The sequence below is a fragment of the Lithobates pipiens genome, unplaced genomic scaffold, assembly GCF_037356315.1.
Source record: "Lithobates pipiens isolate NorthernLeopardFrog02 unplaced genomic scaffold, aLitPip1_a1.2 Scaffold_16, whole genome shotgun sequence".
In the NCBI taxonomy this organism is placed as follows: domain Eukaryota; kingdom Metazoa; phylum Chordata; class Amphibia; order Anura; family Ranidae; genus Lithobates; species Lithobates pipiens.
In genome coordinates this window covers 449,883,831-449,901,846 of record NW_027507748.1, presented here as the reverse complement: position 1 = coordinate 449,901,846, position 18,016 = coordinate 449,883,831, and the positions used below count along the sequence as shown (strand labels likewise).

General features: G+C 42.3%; 1 protein-coding gene across 2 annotated transcripts in view; it reads left to right on the top strand.

Annotated features, from left to right (window-relative positions):
* The window catches only part of OCA2 (OCA2 melanosomal transmembrane protein), a 561,190-nt gene that overhangs the window by 420,984 nt on the left and 122,190 nt on the right, over positions 1 to 18,016 (top strand). For both annotated transcript variants that reach the window (XM_077482777.1, XM_077482778.1), the window contains 3 exons: positions 3,810 to 3,942; positions 8,398 to 8,545; positions 8,738 to 8,795. In XM_077482777.1, the coding sequence (XP_077338903.1) occupies positions 3,810 to 3,942; positions 8,398 to 8,545; positions 8,738 to 8,795 (339 nt within the window). The remainder of the gene's footprint in view (positions 1 to 3,809; positions 3,943 to 8,397; positions 8,546 to 8,737; positions 8,796 to 18,016) is intronic.

Sequence of the window (18,016 nt, the reverse complement as noted above, 5' to 3'; positions counted from 1 at the left end):
GGTAGCACACATTTTATCTGTGGTAGTTTTACATCTCACAATTGTGAATAAAACATGGTTAAGGCTGCCTGATTAACATCCAAGACTTGCCTTTATGTGGGGCAAAACAGTTCCAATAGTATCCTGCTGCAGAAAACATGATAAATACTTTAATCAATTATTGCAGGTTGAATGTTCCTTTGTAAGCAATAACCACCATAAATTTAAGACCTGTGGAAACATTAGCTGTTGATTTTGTGTTGGGTTCACATGAACAGCAATATATCTTTCCATTATGTTTACTTGCATGATAAATGCCCAGGAGAAAGAGAAAAATTACCAATTTTCTCAAGAGCCATTTTCATATTTCCTTACATATGTTCTATACGTGATATATAGTTTACGAATCGTAGCACTTTCAAAAAGGAATTAAAAGCTATTGGATACCCCATCTAAGGTCCTGACCTGCATTTGATTTTAATTAATCTGTTTTAGCTTGAAATTTGAAAGATTTATTAAACAAAACGATTATGATGCCATACATAATCTCATAAAGTCCCAGATAATGTGTTTCTCTGTGAAAAATCCATATGCAATACTGCAACATTCATGGAAAAGTAAATCAGAAAAAATTAAGGCCTTGCTCAATTTTGCCAAGCCTAGATATTTGCAGACTTTTAGTAGTTTGTACCATTTTTTTTTTTTTCTGGAACATTTGTGAGGTTATGCTTCCTTAGCAAGCTACCTCTCTTGTCCCTTTTAATTATGTTGCACTTTCTTACACTCTATAAAAATTGGCCCATGGTATGTTCCTTTTCTTTTTCATTTTACTGATATAGTATTTTGATATGTTACTATGGTCATACATCTGAGCCTCATTTATCTAGTAGGTGGATTTTATACTGGATTTACTTCTTCTGCTCTTTTTTTTTTTTTTTTTTTTAACAATCATCAGATTTCTCTGTGTGCTTTTGATGTGTTTTGGCCTGACAGATGTCTATCTGCAGCAATCCAGCTTCATCTTGAGTGGTTTGTTTTATATAGCTGAGGTTCTGCCTCTAGTGAATCCAAAGATCTTTTTGAAGACATGTTCTTTAAGTGTAGCTTGCATAGGCATGCACGGGGTTGTGCCAGGTGTGCCTGAGCACACCCTAATCACTGTGTGCAGTGCGGATTTCCCCTATGTCCTGGGCTTTCCCCTGTATTGTGCTGCTGTCTTCCCTCCTTCCCTCCCCCGGCTCCTGCGGGGGATGTTTCTGAATGGAGTATGGAGGAAGGGACTAGTAAATGTCATTTACTGGCACCTTCCTTTTCTAAATGAACACCCTGTTCATAACTGAAGCATAGGAAACTGTTTGCTATGTCTCTGTTTGTGAATAAACAGGAAACTGCTCAGCATGGAGCACTTCTTATTCATTCACTGTCCAGTGCAGCTGAGGCTGTAGAGAAAGGCAGGTGTGTTTGACCCAATGCAATTGCCTGCACACACCTATGGTAGCTTGTGCAATCAGATAATACAGAGAAGCAGGAATAAGTCTATTAAGTCAAGGCAATTTCCAAAAGCAGGGAGAATTCTAGAAACAGTTCTAGTAATCTCACAACCAATAGTCAATGCACAGAAAACTCCTAATACAGTGTGGTATTCATGACTGTATCTATAGCTTTGTATCACTTTGCAGTCATGTAAGTAAATGCACTCTCTAAGGCACACATGGACTTCACAGTGGAGCAGAGTTTATATAAAGGTTTTAGAATTTGATCTTTCCATTGTTCTGTTTTAAATGCCTTTTTGTGCAAATGACATTCCTTCCTGAAATACAGCCCATATGAACAGTATGGCATTTTGCTGACCTGGCAGAAACCAATGTAGTTTACTCAGACATAACAATTTAGTGATGTAATTATTTGTCTTTTTCTTGAAAGTGAAGACCTTTCTTTCTGAAAACCTTGTTACACCATAAGTACCCTCTTAAAGTGATTGTAATGGTTCATTTTTTTGTTTTAAAATAACAAACATATCATACTGCCCTGCACTGTGCAGCTCGTTTGGCCCGAACCTTGTCTTCTGGGGTCCCCCGATGGCTGTCGTGGCTCCTCCTTACATCAGATTACTCCCCTAGGAGAAGAGCTCTCCCAGGGGGTTACCTTGCAGGTGCGCTCCCGAGTCCATTTGCGTCCATTGACACGAATGCTGGACTCCGCCCGCCCCCCTAATGCTTGTGTCTTTGAATTTGATTGAATAGAGCACCTTTAGTATGTGGTAGAAAGGGAAATTCCCATCATGGATGTGCAGCTGACAAATCTGCAGCAACTGTGTGATGCTATCCTGTCAATATGGACCAAAATCTCTGAGGAATTTTTACAAAACCGTGTTGAATCTATGCCACAAATAAGGCAGTTTAGTTCTGAAAAAGGGGCCCAACCCGGTATTAGCAAGGTGTACCTAATATAAAGTGGTCGGTGAGTGTATACAGAGAATGGTATATTTCCTTTTGGCATTTACAAAAAGAAAATAACTAAACATCCTGCTGGCCAGAGACCACTGTTGATGGGTCATCCAGTGCCCAGGGCAAATATGCCAACCCTCCCCCCTTCCTGTTAGGTACAGGAGAGGGGGCTAATATGCTAATATCCCAAAATGCATGCACGTTATGCATTTAATAGATGTGCAAGTAAAATATGGCACTGTGCCAAAGAAATGCCTCCACATCAGTGTGAGGAAAAATCCTCCTGCATCCGTGACGGTGAAAAAAATGAATACTGCTGCATTAGTGAAAAGAAAAGTTCCCCCTGGTTTGGTAGTGTCACTTAAAGAAAAAAACTCTGTGCCTTTGCGGTCATGAAACATGTCATCAGTGGTGTCAGTAAAATGGAGCCAGGTGTGGAACCCTACATCAGTGGTCTGAGTCTGAAGAGGACTGCTTTGGCATTTTTGTGTGTGTGGGGGGGGGGGGGTTAGTGGAGTGTATTTAACTAAGGAGCCCAAAGTAAAAGAAGGGTGCTGTTTACTTAGTTTAGACTTCTTTCTCAGTATGTCTCCAACCCGGAAATCAGGGCAGCTACTCTTCCTTCCCATCTCTGATCATGTCAAATGACAGGGGGAGACAGAAAGAAGTGTGCCCTCCTTGGTGAGCACCTGCATGTTGTCTTCTATAAACAGTAGACTGCTATTGGAGGTAAGAGAGAGCAGAATCTTCCCTTCCCTTTCAGCCATCACAGTCCCCACAGCTTCATTCTCCAGCTGCCTAAATGACAGGATTGATGGCAGTATCAATTCTGTCGTTCAGGCAGATAGAGGACAGAGCGCTAATATTCCCCCTTCCACATAAATACACTACCCCTGAGGCTGTTCCCCTTTACCCTGGCCCTGCTAAATATGGTAGGGTCATTTACATGTTGGAGAAAAGAACAAATGGAGGCATTGACTACTGCATTCACTAATGCATTGAATTTCTATTTCTAGCCTATGCTACATAAACTGGACAGGTGAAGCCCAGTAAGGCCCCTTTCACACTTGTGCAACTTATCCTGCGACTTTGGACATCAGTCGCATGACAAGTCGTACCCCATGATTCCCCATGATGACCATTCATAGCTGTGAGACTTCAAGTTGCACTGACTTCAAGGTAGTCCCTGTACTACTTTGCTCTGACTTTGAAGTGAGTTGAGGTCCATAGACCTCAAGTTTACACAGGCATTCCCTGAAATCATGTCAAAATCACGCAAATTTCAAGTCGCAGCAGTGTGAAAGTGCCCTTAAGTTGTATGTTTAGCATCACTAGAGATTATTCCAGGGCTTTGTTTGAATATGTTTTCTTGTTCCTTTCTAGGGATTGGATTTTGCTGGATTCACAGGACATATGTTTCTAGGAATCTCTCTGGTTCTGCTGGTTTCTTTCCCATTTCTTAGACTCTTATATTGGAACAAAAAGCTGTACAATAAGGAACCCAGTGACATTGTTGGTAAGCTAATGTGCATGGTTTTATTCCTATGATTTCTTTTCTCTTCAACCCCAAATAGTATTGTAGGGAATACCCTATAAGAAAATTGAGGAAATGGTCGGCCGATTTTTTTCCTCGTTGTTTCACAACAAATTGGAGCCGATTTTGTATGAAAATTCCTATATGACAAAGGCTTTTTTGTTGTTTCTGATCATGCACAGTCTTTCTTTTCAGATTTTTCTTGTATGCATATTGTAGGAAAATACAAAAATCATTCAATCTGTTCCCTCTACGATATTAATTTCAGAGTTTGTCCCTACGGGAATTTTGGTACGAAACGTCAGAATCGGCTGTCAAAAGTTGTGTACACACTATAAAAAATCGTATGAAAGTTCCTCCTCCTTCTAGTGTATACAAGCCTTAAAATAGCAAAACACATGTTGCAATTATTAGTGTCTTAAGAGTAAGGATAGCGTGTATTCTTCCTAGGGTGCGCTCTCGTTCCAAATAGTCAATAGGTAGTGAACTGACAGCACTCCAACCAGTCACATCTGTATATGTTGGATTCTTCTGAAAAAGTAGAAATAACAGTCTGTTCATAATAAACAAATAAAATGTTTAGCTATTAAAACCCAATGCACTTAATATATTAAATACCAGTGTCACGCTTGAGGAGGAGTTTGTGAATTCTTATTAAAATATATTTTGGTTTGTGACACGTTTAACTGACTTCTATTGAAAATGTATGATTTTAAAAGACGCATACATTTAACCCTTCTATAGAAGCATGCAATGTTTCCCATAGACCTGGAACAGTGGGGTTACAGAAATACAGGTGTAGTTCATCGCTATAGCTTGCCAGAAAGCAACTACAATCAACTTCAATCAACAAAAACATTTTCAGTTACATTTCTTCTGATTAGCAATCAAAAACCCTGCTGTATCAGTAGCGGAAGATGAAATTGCTTCTTCAACATTTGCTGATTTCTGTATTTTTACATTCTGTGATTTTTTTTTTTTTTTTTTTTTTATTTGCTCTATTTTTAACGGTGCCAATTATTTTATACATCTTTTTGTACAGGGAATCACTTTATACTATTGCTAAAGTTTTGATGAACTAATATACAACAAGTATTACAGGCTTAAATGATTTATATTTTTCTTCCAGTAGACAAAATAGGTTCAACAGATGAAATAATTATACAGTATAATACTATTTCTGGCTTTAGGTACAGTATGTCAGTTCTATGTCGTCATAGAGAGTTAGGTCCTGAATCTTAAACAAATGAGATTATTAGTGATGAGCCAGTAAACTAGAGATTGTGCAGCTCCTTTTTGCTTTTGGATTGCTTTTTTATTTTCAGGACTTCAGTTATGTGTATTAGACCTTACCCTCCAACCTCAATATTATTTTTCCTTTGTTATGTTGTCACAGTTTAAAGTATGTAAAGTCTAAACTTTTTTTGGTACAATAAGGAAGGTTAGAACGCATATCCGTTTTTTACTTTTTACTTTTTTTTTTTTTTGTCAAACTTGGGAGATGTCCCTTAATTTCCTGTCCTGGAGACGCAATGAGAAAGACAATCTCCCAACATGAGTAGAATTTTTCTCTGGTCATCGGAACAGGTGTCCTCGCTGGAAGATTTACCCTTACACTCGCCCCTTCTTTAAGCTTTCCTTAAGCCCCTGTTCACATTGGGGCAGTTTGAAATGCAATTTGACATGTCAAATCGCCACCTATTGCTGGCAATAGCACTGTTGCGAAACTTTGCAGCCCTGCACCAATTCCCAAAAGTAGCACCTGCCCTACTTTTGGCGACTTCGGGGTCTATTTCAATAGATGTCTGTGCAGGAACCCACACAGATGTCTCTGAAATTGCTCCTGAATGTGCACTGAAATGCGGGTTTGAAATTGTGTGAATTCAGCTGAACTCGCATGATTTCAAACCCGCCATCAGTGTGAGCCCACGCTTATGGACACGTTTGGCAATAAAAACCTAATGGAGGGCCTAATCCTCCCCAACTTTACAACGAAATCGAAACCTCCAATCTAAAGCATAAAAAAAGCTTTGATGATCCACACACATTTCAAATAAATTTTACTATTTATTTTATGCAGTGTTTATACTTGAGGAAGCAAAGCACCAATTCAAAATGTTTTCCTCTCGCTTTAATATTTTTTACACGCACACAAAATTTTGCTTTAGAGCACCCAAATTCCTATTTTCAGCATTTATCTCTGCAGCTGACTGTTGACATTTTTGAGAAGCTTTAGACCTATATCTCTTAACCTTTCCAAGCTTTTGTCCAGACCCATTTTAAACCTGTTTGGAGGAAAAACACTTTTGATCCTAAAGCTAAGCTTTGACTTTGATTTCTTGTTTGAACACTTTAGTCATCTACAGCTGAAAAATAGTTGCTGCTGGTATAGTAAATTGTGTGCCATAATGCCCTATATAAGAGTGATCTGTAATAGAAACGTGTCCAGTTTTTAAAATGTTCTGTAGTAATGTACACTTCAGTGTAATATGCATTTTCTTTTGTTTAGTTACATTGTAAAGTTGGACCCTTTGTAGTTGTACATTAAAATAATTTGGTCCGTTTATCAACAGTTGCTATACAAAGCAAATATTTGACCGGCATAGATGGCTATGGAAATCTAACTGTGCAATCTTTTAGATCTACTAACACCTATTACTAGTCTTGGTTAGTGTCAGGTGAATGGCTCAGGCCAGGTTTTCTGTGCGTTCGGCGGGCTGTTCGCCAACCCAGCATGCACCGGTCGGTGACATCGCAAGGAATCAGATAAGCCTCCTGCCCACAGACCCCCATAACCACTGCCCAGGTTTGTTGCGAAGAGGTCCTTGTTCCCATAAGCATGGGGACAAGGTGCTTTGGGGCAGGGGGGCAGAGATACCCCGCCCCAAAGCATCCACCCCCCTTGTTGAGGGGATGTGGCCTGGTATGGATTTTTTTATATTGCCGGCAAACAAATTTAAATGTGATTTTACAAATGTTTTCTTTAAAAATTTAATTTTCAGCAAATGTTATACATGCTACAGAAGTGCCACCTTACAGGCAGACTAAAGGGACCTCCAAGGCACTACATTTAATACATATTTTTTTTATTGTTTCACTTTTAAGCATCATTAAAATCACTGCTCCTTTAAAAACAATTGTTTTTAAAAAAAGTTTGCATTGTGCCATGTCCCCCAGGGCAGTACCCATACCCCCATACCCTTTTTATGGCCAATAATTTGCATATAAGCCTTCAAAATGGGGACTTTTGATTTTTCGTGATCGGGTCCCATAGTTCAGGGCCAAACTTTTTCCCTGTTCGGAAGTTCTGGCGCAAATGAAACCAGGGGGTGTTTGGCACATCTCTAGTCTTGATAAATCCAAAGATTGTACAAACATTAATAAAACATAAAGGCAGCGTATATGCTTTTTTCAATAGTCCATATCATTTAGACGTAAATCGCTTATAGAAGAGTCCAACAGGTGCTGATCCACACGGGTGCTGGGGGGAAATCTGTCACCAAAAAGTTTACACTGACCCGTACCCCAACAGGATAACCACTTGATCAAAAAGCGGTCAAAAGCACTTGTTAAAAAGATTCTAGCCCTCCATACATATACATAAGAAATGAGTCACTCCAAACTGATCTACCTCAATCGTACGGCACAGATGTATGGAAACAGTCAAGAAGAAAGCCTCATTGCGCAGTATTACTAGCAAAGGTATTTCTTTATAAAAAGGAAGCCAGAATACTCACAAACATCCTATAAAAGATTGCATGTCAATCCTCTTGGGTTGTGATATTGTTTGCAGCCAATAATATGGCAGCTAACGGACTTGGCGACATCACATGACCAGACTTCCAACGTGTTTCATCGCTCAGACATCATCAGGGACCATTAGCTGTCAGCTTATTCACAGCTCTCAGCAAAGGAACCTCATTCTCCTTGGAAGCGTATGTACAGTGTGTGGCCATTAAGGCCCACACTTCAGATTCAAGGCTCAGGAAGTACACTGCAAATTTCTCTATAATTACAAAGCATTTTCTTATTGGATGAGGTGAAGATCATGATACCGTCACTTCGCCTTGTCCAATCAAAGAGGGCTTTGCATTCATTAATACAAATGCAAGATGTTCTTTGAATGGACGCTGTTAGGTGAGCGACCCCCTCTGGTTACTATGCAGAAAGGAAGTAGCTTGGCTCAGCACCCCAAAGACTCTAGCTTTCACAGAGGCCAATAAGCTATTGCATATACAAAACCTACACTGTGCCAAGCTGTCTCAATGGGAATATGCAAAATATGTCATCCCTGGAGTTCAGCTTTAAGTGCTTTTGATTGACAGAACCAGCATAGCAGTGCATACAATTTGTTTACAGTTCCTAAAATGCTCTATATTACTGAAAGCATTAACTTCAGACTGTTAAACTTTAAGGCCTTTTTTTTTTTCCTTGCAGAAATGAAACATGAAATTCATGTTTGGAAGTCAACTGCACAAAGGATTAATCCTGCTAGTCGTGAAGAGACTGCAGTTAAGTGTCTCCTAATGCAAAAAGTTTTGACATTAGAGAGCTTGTTGAGGAAAAAACTTAAAACATTTCAAAGGTGTGTATATAGACATAGATGTTAAAATGTGGAAAATATTCTGAATAAGTCAGTCTTTTGTAAACTTATTGCACCATAGTTTATAATACACCCACTTTTACGTAATATTTAATTCATATTGTCATAACTGGACTCTCTAAATTCGATTTTTAGAAAATTGTCTGAACAAGCTTTTTTTTTTTTTTTTTTCAGACAAATTTCACAAGAAGACAAAAACTGGGAAACAAATATCCAAGAGCTACAAAAGAGAGTATGTATTGTTCTGTTTTGGTTGATAATACACTTTTATTTTCTAATTTAAAGATGACTGCAAAAACATATACATATTTCTCTGTCCAGCTTCTAGATTAGTGTTGTGTCTTAAACAATTTAAGGACGGTTAGCACTTGCATGATTACAATAGTTTTTGTAGAATTCTGCTGACAATGTTCCTGAGGTATGGTTATCTTAGTTTTATGGTAAAATTGTTTAATCAAGGAATATGAAATATCTGAATCTGATACTGGAGAGCAAGTCAAGCATTTCAATTAAAATATAACTACAGACAAAATGTTTATTTTTATTTTTATTTTTTATTTCTGACTTGACCAGAGTGTATAGTCCAGTTTAGAGTATACTATATTTATATGTTGACATGATTTTTACGTTTACGTCTTTATGCCTCAAAGGGCTCTTCGCTTTCGCTCTCCTGCCTGTTGCCCTGGACAAGTTTGATTTCATTTGGAGTAGGGTTATTATAGCTACATAGTTTATCATGTATGTTTCTTTTAGTTGACCTCTTACCTAATGAGAGTGCCCAGTTCTTTCTCTGGGGATGTATGTTATTGGTGACCCTGCCAGCTGATCTGGGCTATGTGTATCCTGTTAGTATCATGTTCCGCAGACTTATTCTCTAGAGTGAATGTGTTCTTACAATGTCAAAGTTTAACATTATTGTTACTGTACTATGGGTTACAAAAAGCATTATTGTTTTTGGTTAACCTGTTGCAGGACCTACTCTGACTCCAAATTTTAGACCCCCTCCATGGTTTGTAGACTCCCGCTTTTTTAACAGTGTAGCAGGGTGTCCCAGAGAGAGATGGGAAAAGTCCTGTTTAGGGTTTATACATCTCCCAGGCTCCTCTCATACATGTACAGGAATCTCTGATCCACGATCCAGTTCAGAACTTGGTACTCTACCCCAGGTCAATTTATGCTCACTTGAGACAGCCAGTGCTCTCAGCTTGGGAAATTCAGACAACTCCTGTCTGAGAGGAAGAGGTTGGTAAAAGCTAACATGTTGTATATGTGGAAGCTGACAAGCTGTAGGCTTGCTCAACCTGGTAGTAAGGGCCTGTATTTGTGTATAGTTGGTGCTGAGACACAGCTAGGTTTTTTTTGCTATTATTTTTCCTATTTGTTTTCTGAGACCCTGTATAGCACCTGTATATAGGCTTGTAAATATCACAAAAAAAAAGGAAGGTGCACTCACCTTGAGCATTAACAAAAAACATTTATTGAATAATAAAATCAATACAAAGTGGGTACTTTCAAAGTGTCAACTATCAATGAGCCATAAAACCACACAATGTTGAGTAGCGTGGACACGTGCCGCGTCACATCAAGGGGTAAAGGATGATATGTTTTGGAGGCACACCCCCTTCCTCAGAGCTAAGCTATCACACAGGAGCAAACAAAAGCGCTGTGCCAACAGATTGGTGTTTTACCAGGAACAAACGCAGAGGCTGTTTGAACAGCTAGCCACTGTTGCAAAAGCAGATAGGAAAACCCTGACAGATGTGAAGACGCTGGCACAGTGGTCACCTGCTAAAATTGATGATGATGGAGACAAGCCCACAGCCATCTATGTGGGTCTCTTCTCCAAGATGACTGCAGATGATGACCCAGAGGCCTTTTTGCTGACGTTTGAATGGACCACAGAGAGCGAAGGTTGGATTAGAACCCGATGGGCCAGACTGATAGCCCCCTTACTGGAGAATCGCAGAAAGCCTACTATGATCTGGATATGGCTGAGAGTATTAGAAGTTCAAGCACCCAAGTTGGGTGCTGGACTGTTCCGTCACATTTGGTTGGCAATATTACTTGCTTATGGAGCTGGAATGGCTGTTCCAGATGGAAATGATGCTGGATGATGGTTACCGGGCACTGCAATAGTATGCTACCCAAGTGTGTCCTTAAATGAAGAACAGTGATCCCATAGAAAGCTATGACTACTGTGGCCCGGGATTGATATGAGGCTCCACATTTTGGTAGTACAGCAGAGTGGAGATGAGGACATCCACGATTTTAGGGATTTGAAACTTCCCAGTGAGCTTGGATTGAGAAAAGACTTGGATTTTATAGTTACACAAGAATGGGAGCTGGAGCAAGAATATAAAAGACTGTTCGACAAAGCTCAACAGTATGCCCCAGCACCCATGGATGATATGGATTATGAGTCAACCTCTGAAGCGCTGGCATTGGAGAAGATTTAAGACTTTTCTGCTGAGGAGGCCTTGAAGGATTTGTGTGAGGCCACTGAATTTTCATTTTACTTTCCAGTGGAAGAGCAGGCATCAGGGCAGAACATCACTGAGCTCTGCCCAGCACCAACAGCAGCTTCAGCCTACCTGAGAGTAGAGGCAGAGTCCGCCTTTCTCCCACACCACTGTCAGAGACATAGGATTTCCTGCCAGCAGCATCTGTGCAGTTACAACAAACCTCTCCAGCTGATGCGCTGGCAACCAGGTCCAACACCTCTGTCCCATACCTGTGGCAGTTCCGGAGGTCTAGGGTGAGAAGGTGGTGGTCCCTGCCCAGCAGCAGATCAGAATCTAGGGGGAGAAGGGAGAAGGTGTTTGTCCTCCTCCCTCCCCAATGTGAGCGTAGTATCTCAGGAGAGAAAGAAGTCACCCTTGCTCCACAGCGGGAGTCCAGAAGTCTGGGAGATGGAGCAACTGGCTCATCTCCCCAGCAGCAGATCAACATTATGGGAGTGCAAGAAGCTGCAAAGATCCATGCACCTGAAAGACAGGACCTCAGAAATGTCACCCCAGTAGCCACGTGAGGGGATGAGAGATTGAGCAACCGGTTGTGTATGTGTCTTTAGTATGTGTCTTTAGTATGTGTCAGATCAACCACATCTTCCACCTTTTGAATGAAACTGGGATCTACTTGCTATTTCTGTGTATGTGTCTTTGGTATGTGGCCTTCACTTACTGTTGTCCTGTGTGCATAACCATGATGATGTTTTTTGTTGCTCTGGACTATCTTGCCTAAGTTTTATGTGTTGATCTTATCCTTACCTCTCGCCTCTTGCTGTTCTGACTTTAGAAGTGAAAGGTCCACTTTGATTTTTAGGCACCCTTATATTCATTCATGATTAAATAACAAACTTCCACCCCCACCCTTATAACAGTATACATTTGAGCACCCCTAAGGGGTCATCATGTTGCTGGGGGAGCTCATTGCAAGGGCTTATATCCTTGAGGCTTTTTTCTCTAAGACCCCTTTACTCTGAGCAGCTTTACAGTCGCTACAGTGCTAAAAAAGCTCCTGTAAAGAGCCGCTCCTGTCTCTCCAGTGTAAAAACCCGAGTGGTTTCACACTGGAGCGGTGTGCTTGCAGGACGTTAAAAAAAAAATCCTGAAAGCAACATCTTTGGAGTGGTGAAAGAGTGGTGTATATACCACTCCTGCCCATTGAAATCAATGGGGCAGCACAACTATACCGTCAGCATAGCGCTGCTGCAGCAGCGCTTTTCTGTGGGTTTAACCCTTTCAAGGCCGCTAGCGGAGGTAAAAGTGCCCCACTAGCGGCCGAATATCGCCACAAAATTGCCAGTAAAGTGCCGCTAAAAATAGCATCGCTTTACCACGGATGTACCCACTGTGACTGTCACGCAGTGGTTCTTTCTACAACTGATATACATTTCAAGCTCTGCACTTACAAATATACATAGTAAACGGCACTGGAAATCACCTAACAGGCTGTAGGTGACCCTGTCTCTCTGTTTGGCTCTTCTTCCACTCTGTAACATGCGGACTCTACCACTCCTTCTGACAGTTGTGTCCCCTCTCCTCAAGCTCTCTTACTTTCACCCCTCTTCTCCACCCCCCTGCTTATACATATCACCCTGCCTTCTGTCCTCTCCCTATTACTGCTCCTACCAACTTTTGCTCATTCTACTTCTATATACTGAAAAAACCTTCAGTATTGAGGCATGTCCCTTCACATAAATCACACTGCCACTTTACCTCCCTCACTCTCCTGCTTCTCCTAACCTCTGGTGACATATCCCCAAACCCTGGGCCTCCATAATCTGTCTTTGCCTGGCGCTTCCATCTCCCTACACCCTCTGGCAGCAGCCACAATCCACAGAATTTGGTCTCTATTCCTCTTCTTTCCAAAACCAGCCTTCTCTTCTCCTCTGCCCCCTGGAACGCACACTCTGTAACAAACTCATCGCCCTCCGCGACCTCTTTATCACAAATGTTTTTGTAACCTTTAACCTACTTGCCATTACCGAATCCTGGCTTCATCGGATACTACTTTTCTTGCTTCCCTCTTCCATGGTGGCCTTCTCTGGATTCGCTCCCCCAGACCAAGCGGACAGAAGGGAGGTGGAGTGGGATTCCTAGCCCAATGCAGCACCTATGGGGTACTTCACCCACCTCCCTCGCTAACACTCTCCTCTTTTGAGGCACATTGCATTAATCTATTCTTTCCTATTTATCTAAGAAATGCTGCTATCTACCGGCCCCCTGGACCAGTATTAACCTTCCTTGATGACTTCTCTGCCTGGCTACCCTACTTTTTGTCTTCTGAAATCCCCACAATTATTCTTGGTGACTTCAACTTTAACACTACTATTCTAAACTTCTCAGTCTAACCTAATCTCTTGACCTGAAGCAATGGATACAGGCTCCTACTCCAACGGCAACACCCTTGACCTCAGCTTCTCCTATCTATGCACTCCATGCAACCTCTCCAACAATCCTCTCCCACTCTCTAATCCCTCACCTTATTAGTTTTGCTCTCTCTCTGTCTGTCTTCCTCCCCTCCCTCCAACTGCCTAACCATTGCCCATAGAAATCTTCAGCACCTTAACCCTTCTCTTCTCTATTGATCACCTCTATGACAAAATCTCACCCCTGTCCTGCCCCAACCTAGCCACTTTCCTCTACAACAGCTCACTGTCTTCCTCTCGAGACAAGCTTGCCCCCCTCACTACACGCAGAATCAGGCCCCGGCCACTACAACTCTGCCGAACAAACGACCCCAAAAGTCTCAGAAAACGTAGCCTCAATCTTGAGCGTCTGTGGCATAACAAGTCCAGGAAGAATTCAAACAATATAAATCTGCCCTACTAAAATACTATTTCTGCTGCCACACTGTCTATTTAATAGGTCTATAACAGACCTATTTTATCCAGTTGCCGACCAGCGCACGACGATGTACGTCGACAGAATGGCACGGCAGGCAAATGGGCGTACATGTACGTCCCTTTAAATTTGCCGCCCTGCCATCGGGAGCGCGCCGCCGGTGCAGCGCTCCCGCGCTGGTCGGGACCCCCATGAGTCCGGTCGCGGGACCCGCGGACTCGATCGCCGCGGGCATCCCCGCGATCGTCTCACGGAGCGGCCGAATGGAGAAGTGCCGTTGTAAACAACATTTCTCCATTCTGCCTAGCAACTAGTGACGCTGATCTCTGCTCCATGTGATTGGAGCAGAGATCAGTGTTCACTAAATGAAAGCCCAACCCCCCCACAGTTAGTAACACACCCCTAGGAACACTTAACCCCTACACTGCCACCCACTGGTTAACCTCTTCACTGCCAGTGTCATTTACACAGGAATCACTGCATTTATATAGCAGTGATTACTGTATAAATGACAATGGTCCCAAAAATGTGTCAAAAATGTCCGATGGGTCCCCCACAATGTCGCAGTCACAATAAAAATCGCTGATCGCCGCCATTACTAGTAAAAAATAAATAATAAAAAATTATTAATAAAAATGCTATAAAACTATCCCTATTTTGTAAACGCTATAACTTTTGCGCAAACCAATCAATAATCGCTAATTGCGATTTTTTTTTTACCAAAAATATGTAGAAGAATACGTATTGGTCTAAACTGAGGGAAAAAAATGTTTTTTTATATATTTTTGGGGGATATTTATTATAACAAAAAGTAAAAAATAATGCGTTTTTTTTCAAAATTGTCGCTCTATTTTTGTTTATAGCGCAAAAAATAAAAACCGCAGGGGTGATCAAATACCACCAAAAGAAAGCTCTATTTGTGGGAAAAAAAGGACGTCAATTTTGTTTGGGAGCCACGTCGCACGACCGCGCAATTGTCAGTTAAAGCGACGCAGTGCCGAATCGCAAAAAGTGGTCTGGTCTTTGACCAGCAAATTGGTCCGGTCTGAAAGTGGTTATAATGCTCATTAACACCTTTTCATCCAGCCAACATCAACTCTTCTCTTCCTTTAAGGCCCCTTTCACACTGCGCTGCCCATAGCGTCGGCGGTAAGATGCCATTATTTTTAATTTTGGCTGCTGGCGGGTCGATTTTAACCCCCACTAGTGGCCGAGATGGGGTTAAGACCGCCCACAATGCGCCGAAATAGCGCCGTTTTGCCGGTGGTATGGCTGCGCTGCCACATTGATTTCAATGGGAAGCAGCGGTGGAGGAACGGTAAACACACCGCTCCTTCACTGCTCCAAAGAAGCTGCTGGCAGGTTTCCGGACGTCCTGCCAGAGCACCACTCCAGTGTGAAAACCCAAGTCCTTTCACACTAGAGACAATGGTGTAGCTGCTTGAGGGCGGATTGCAGTTGCTATTTTTAAGGCTATAGCACCTGCAAAACGCCCTCTGTGTGAAAGGGGTCTAACACTCTCTAGGCTGTCCTGCACTGCCTCCACCCTCTAATTCACTCACTACGCAGGAGATCGCCCATCACTTCAAAAATAAGATTGATGCAATTCATGAGGAGATATCCAATGTGCAGAAACCTCCCCCACTCAACACCCCATGTCCACAGATACAATATTACTTCTCTCGTTCAACCCTGCTAGTATTAACAAGGTTTGCTAAACTTTTATCTAACACTCATCTAACCACCTGCCCCCTGGATCCTGCTGCCTCACAAATGCTACGCTCACCCTCTGACTCAATTCTACACTCTCTAACTCACATTTTCAACCTCTCCCTCTCTTGTGTCATCTTCCCAAATGCTCTAAAACATGCGCTAGTCACCAACCACACTTAAAAAGCTCTCACTGGACCCCACCTATCTTAACAACCTTTGCCCCAACTCCTTACTTGCCTTCTCCAAACTTCTTGAAAGACTGGTCTAAGACCGACTGAGCGACCACTTGACCATGAACAAACTTCTTGATCCCCTTCAGTTTGGCTTTCGCGCTCAACACTCCATGGAAACCGCTCTCCTTAAACTGAAAAATTACCTATTAATGTCTAAAACCAATGGATGCTTTTCTATACTGCTACTCCTGGACCTCTCTGCTGCCCTTGAGATGGTGGACCACCCCCTCCTCCTCAAAAAACTCCACTCCTTTGGTCTCCGTGACTGTACTCTTTGGTTCTCATCCTACCTATCCCACCACTCCTTCAGTGTCGCTTACAACTCTACTTCCTCCTCTCCTCTTTCTTTCTCCGTGGGGGTCCCCCAAGGTTCTGTTCTTGGACCTCTCTTGGTCAGTTGATTGCCTCCCATGGCATTCAATACCATCTCTACGCTGATGATACCCAAATCTATCTCTCCATCCCAGAGCTCTCTCCACCTGCCTCCTTACACATTACCAGCTTACTAGAAGACATATCAACCTGGATGTCACATCACTTCCTCCAAACTCTAACCTATCCAAAACCGAGCTCATGATAGATGCCACTTCTCCTGATTTCTCGGTCAATATCAATGGCTCAACTGTCAACTTGTCCCCCCATGACAAGATCCTAAGTGTAATCCTGGACTTGGAAATAACCTTTCGGCCCCACATACTATTGCTATCCAAAATTTGCTACCTCAACCTCCATCATGAACGCTGCTGCCAGGCTCATCCACCTCACAAACAGCTTAGCATCTACTATACCTCTCTGCCAATCCTTCCATTGGTTGCCAATTAACCAACAAATTTAATTCAAGATACTAACAATAACTTGCAAAGCCATCTACATCCTGGCCCCCAGCTACATCATTAACCTAGTCTCAAAATATCAACCTAATCATTCTCTTCACTCCTCCCAAGACCTCCTGCTCTCTAACTCCCTTGTCACCTTATCCCATGCTCATCTTCAGAACTTCTCCTTAGAGCCTCTCCCATCATCTGGAATGCTCTACTGAAATCTGTCCGACTTTCTCCTACTTTTTCCATTTCCAGATGATCCCTGAAAATGCATCTCTTCAGCGAAGCCTATCTGGCCCCCACCTAACAAATGTACATTTACTTTTTCAATCAACACATCACCCACAGTTATTACCGCTTATATATCTTGACCTTCACTCTTAGATTGTAAGCTCTCAGGAGCAGGGCCCTCTGATTCCTACTGTATTAAAGTGTATTGTATTTATACTGTCTAACATCAAGTTGTAAAGCACTGTGTAAACTGTTGGAGCTATATAAATCTTGTATTTTAATAACGATGATGATCTTCCCAGCAGCAAATCCACAGTCTGGGAGTAGAGCTCCCCAACAGCTGGAGAAAATGATATGGGGTCCCCAGCAGAAGTGCTTGCATCAGGGCAGAGTGCTACCAACCTCCGCCCAGAACTGGCAACAACTCCGGAATTCTGGGGAGCCAGGGAAGTCAGCCCCTCATTCCATCTACAAGCTGATGTAGTGCAGCTCCTACTCCAAGCTGAAGCTCTGGCATGCCACTGGCCTCTGCCTAACACCTAGAGTGACTCCAGAGCTTCAGGAAGTTGGCGCAGACAGAGCCCCAGATTGGCAAAGACCACCCAGCTGTAGCATTGGCAGCTGGACAGAGATTCCACAACCTCTGTCCCACACCTACTGATGACAACCCTTTCCTGTGGCCAAGAATGAAAATCAGTTTGACCACCTATGTGGGTTCACTATGCCCAACTTACACAGATCCAGACCACATGGAAATCTGGGACCTTGCTAATTCAACTTTTGATGTGGGAGAAAGATGACACTCAACCAGGATGGAGGCTTTTAGAGGAGACTGCAGGCTAGCCTCTTGGATACTGACTATGAGACCTGGCTTTTGAGGGGAGCACTACTCTTTGGGGGGTCCCTGGGGGACACTTGGAGTAATGTTACTTTGAATTCAAATCTAGGTCTCCCCAAAACAGACTCTGAGACCTGGTGGACTCATATACATGGCTATGGGCCCTAGCTTTCAAGGGGGCTACAAGCATTTAGGAAGATGTCCTGTTATATAATGCAAAAGGACATTCTTACGTTTAAAAATCAAGGAAGTCGATGGTCTCTGCCAACTTG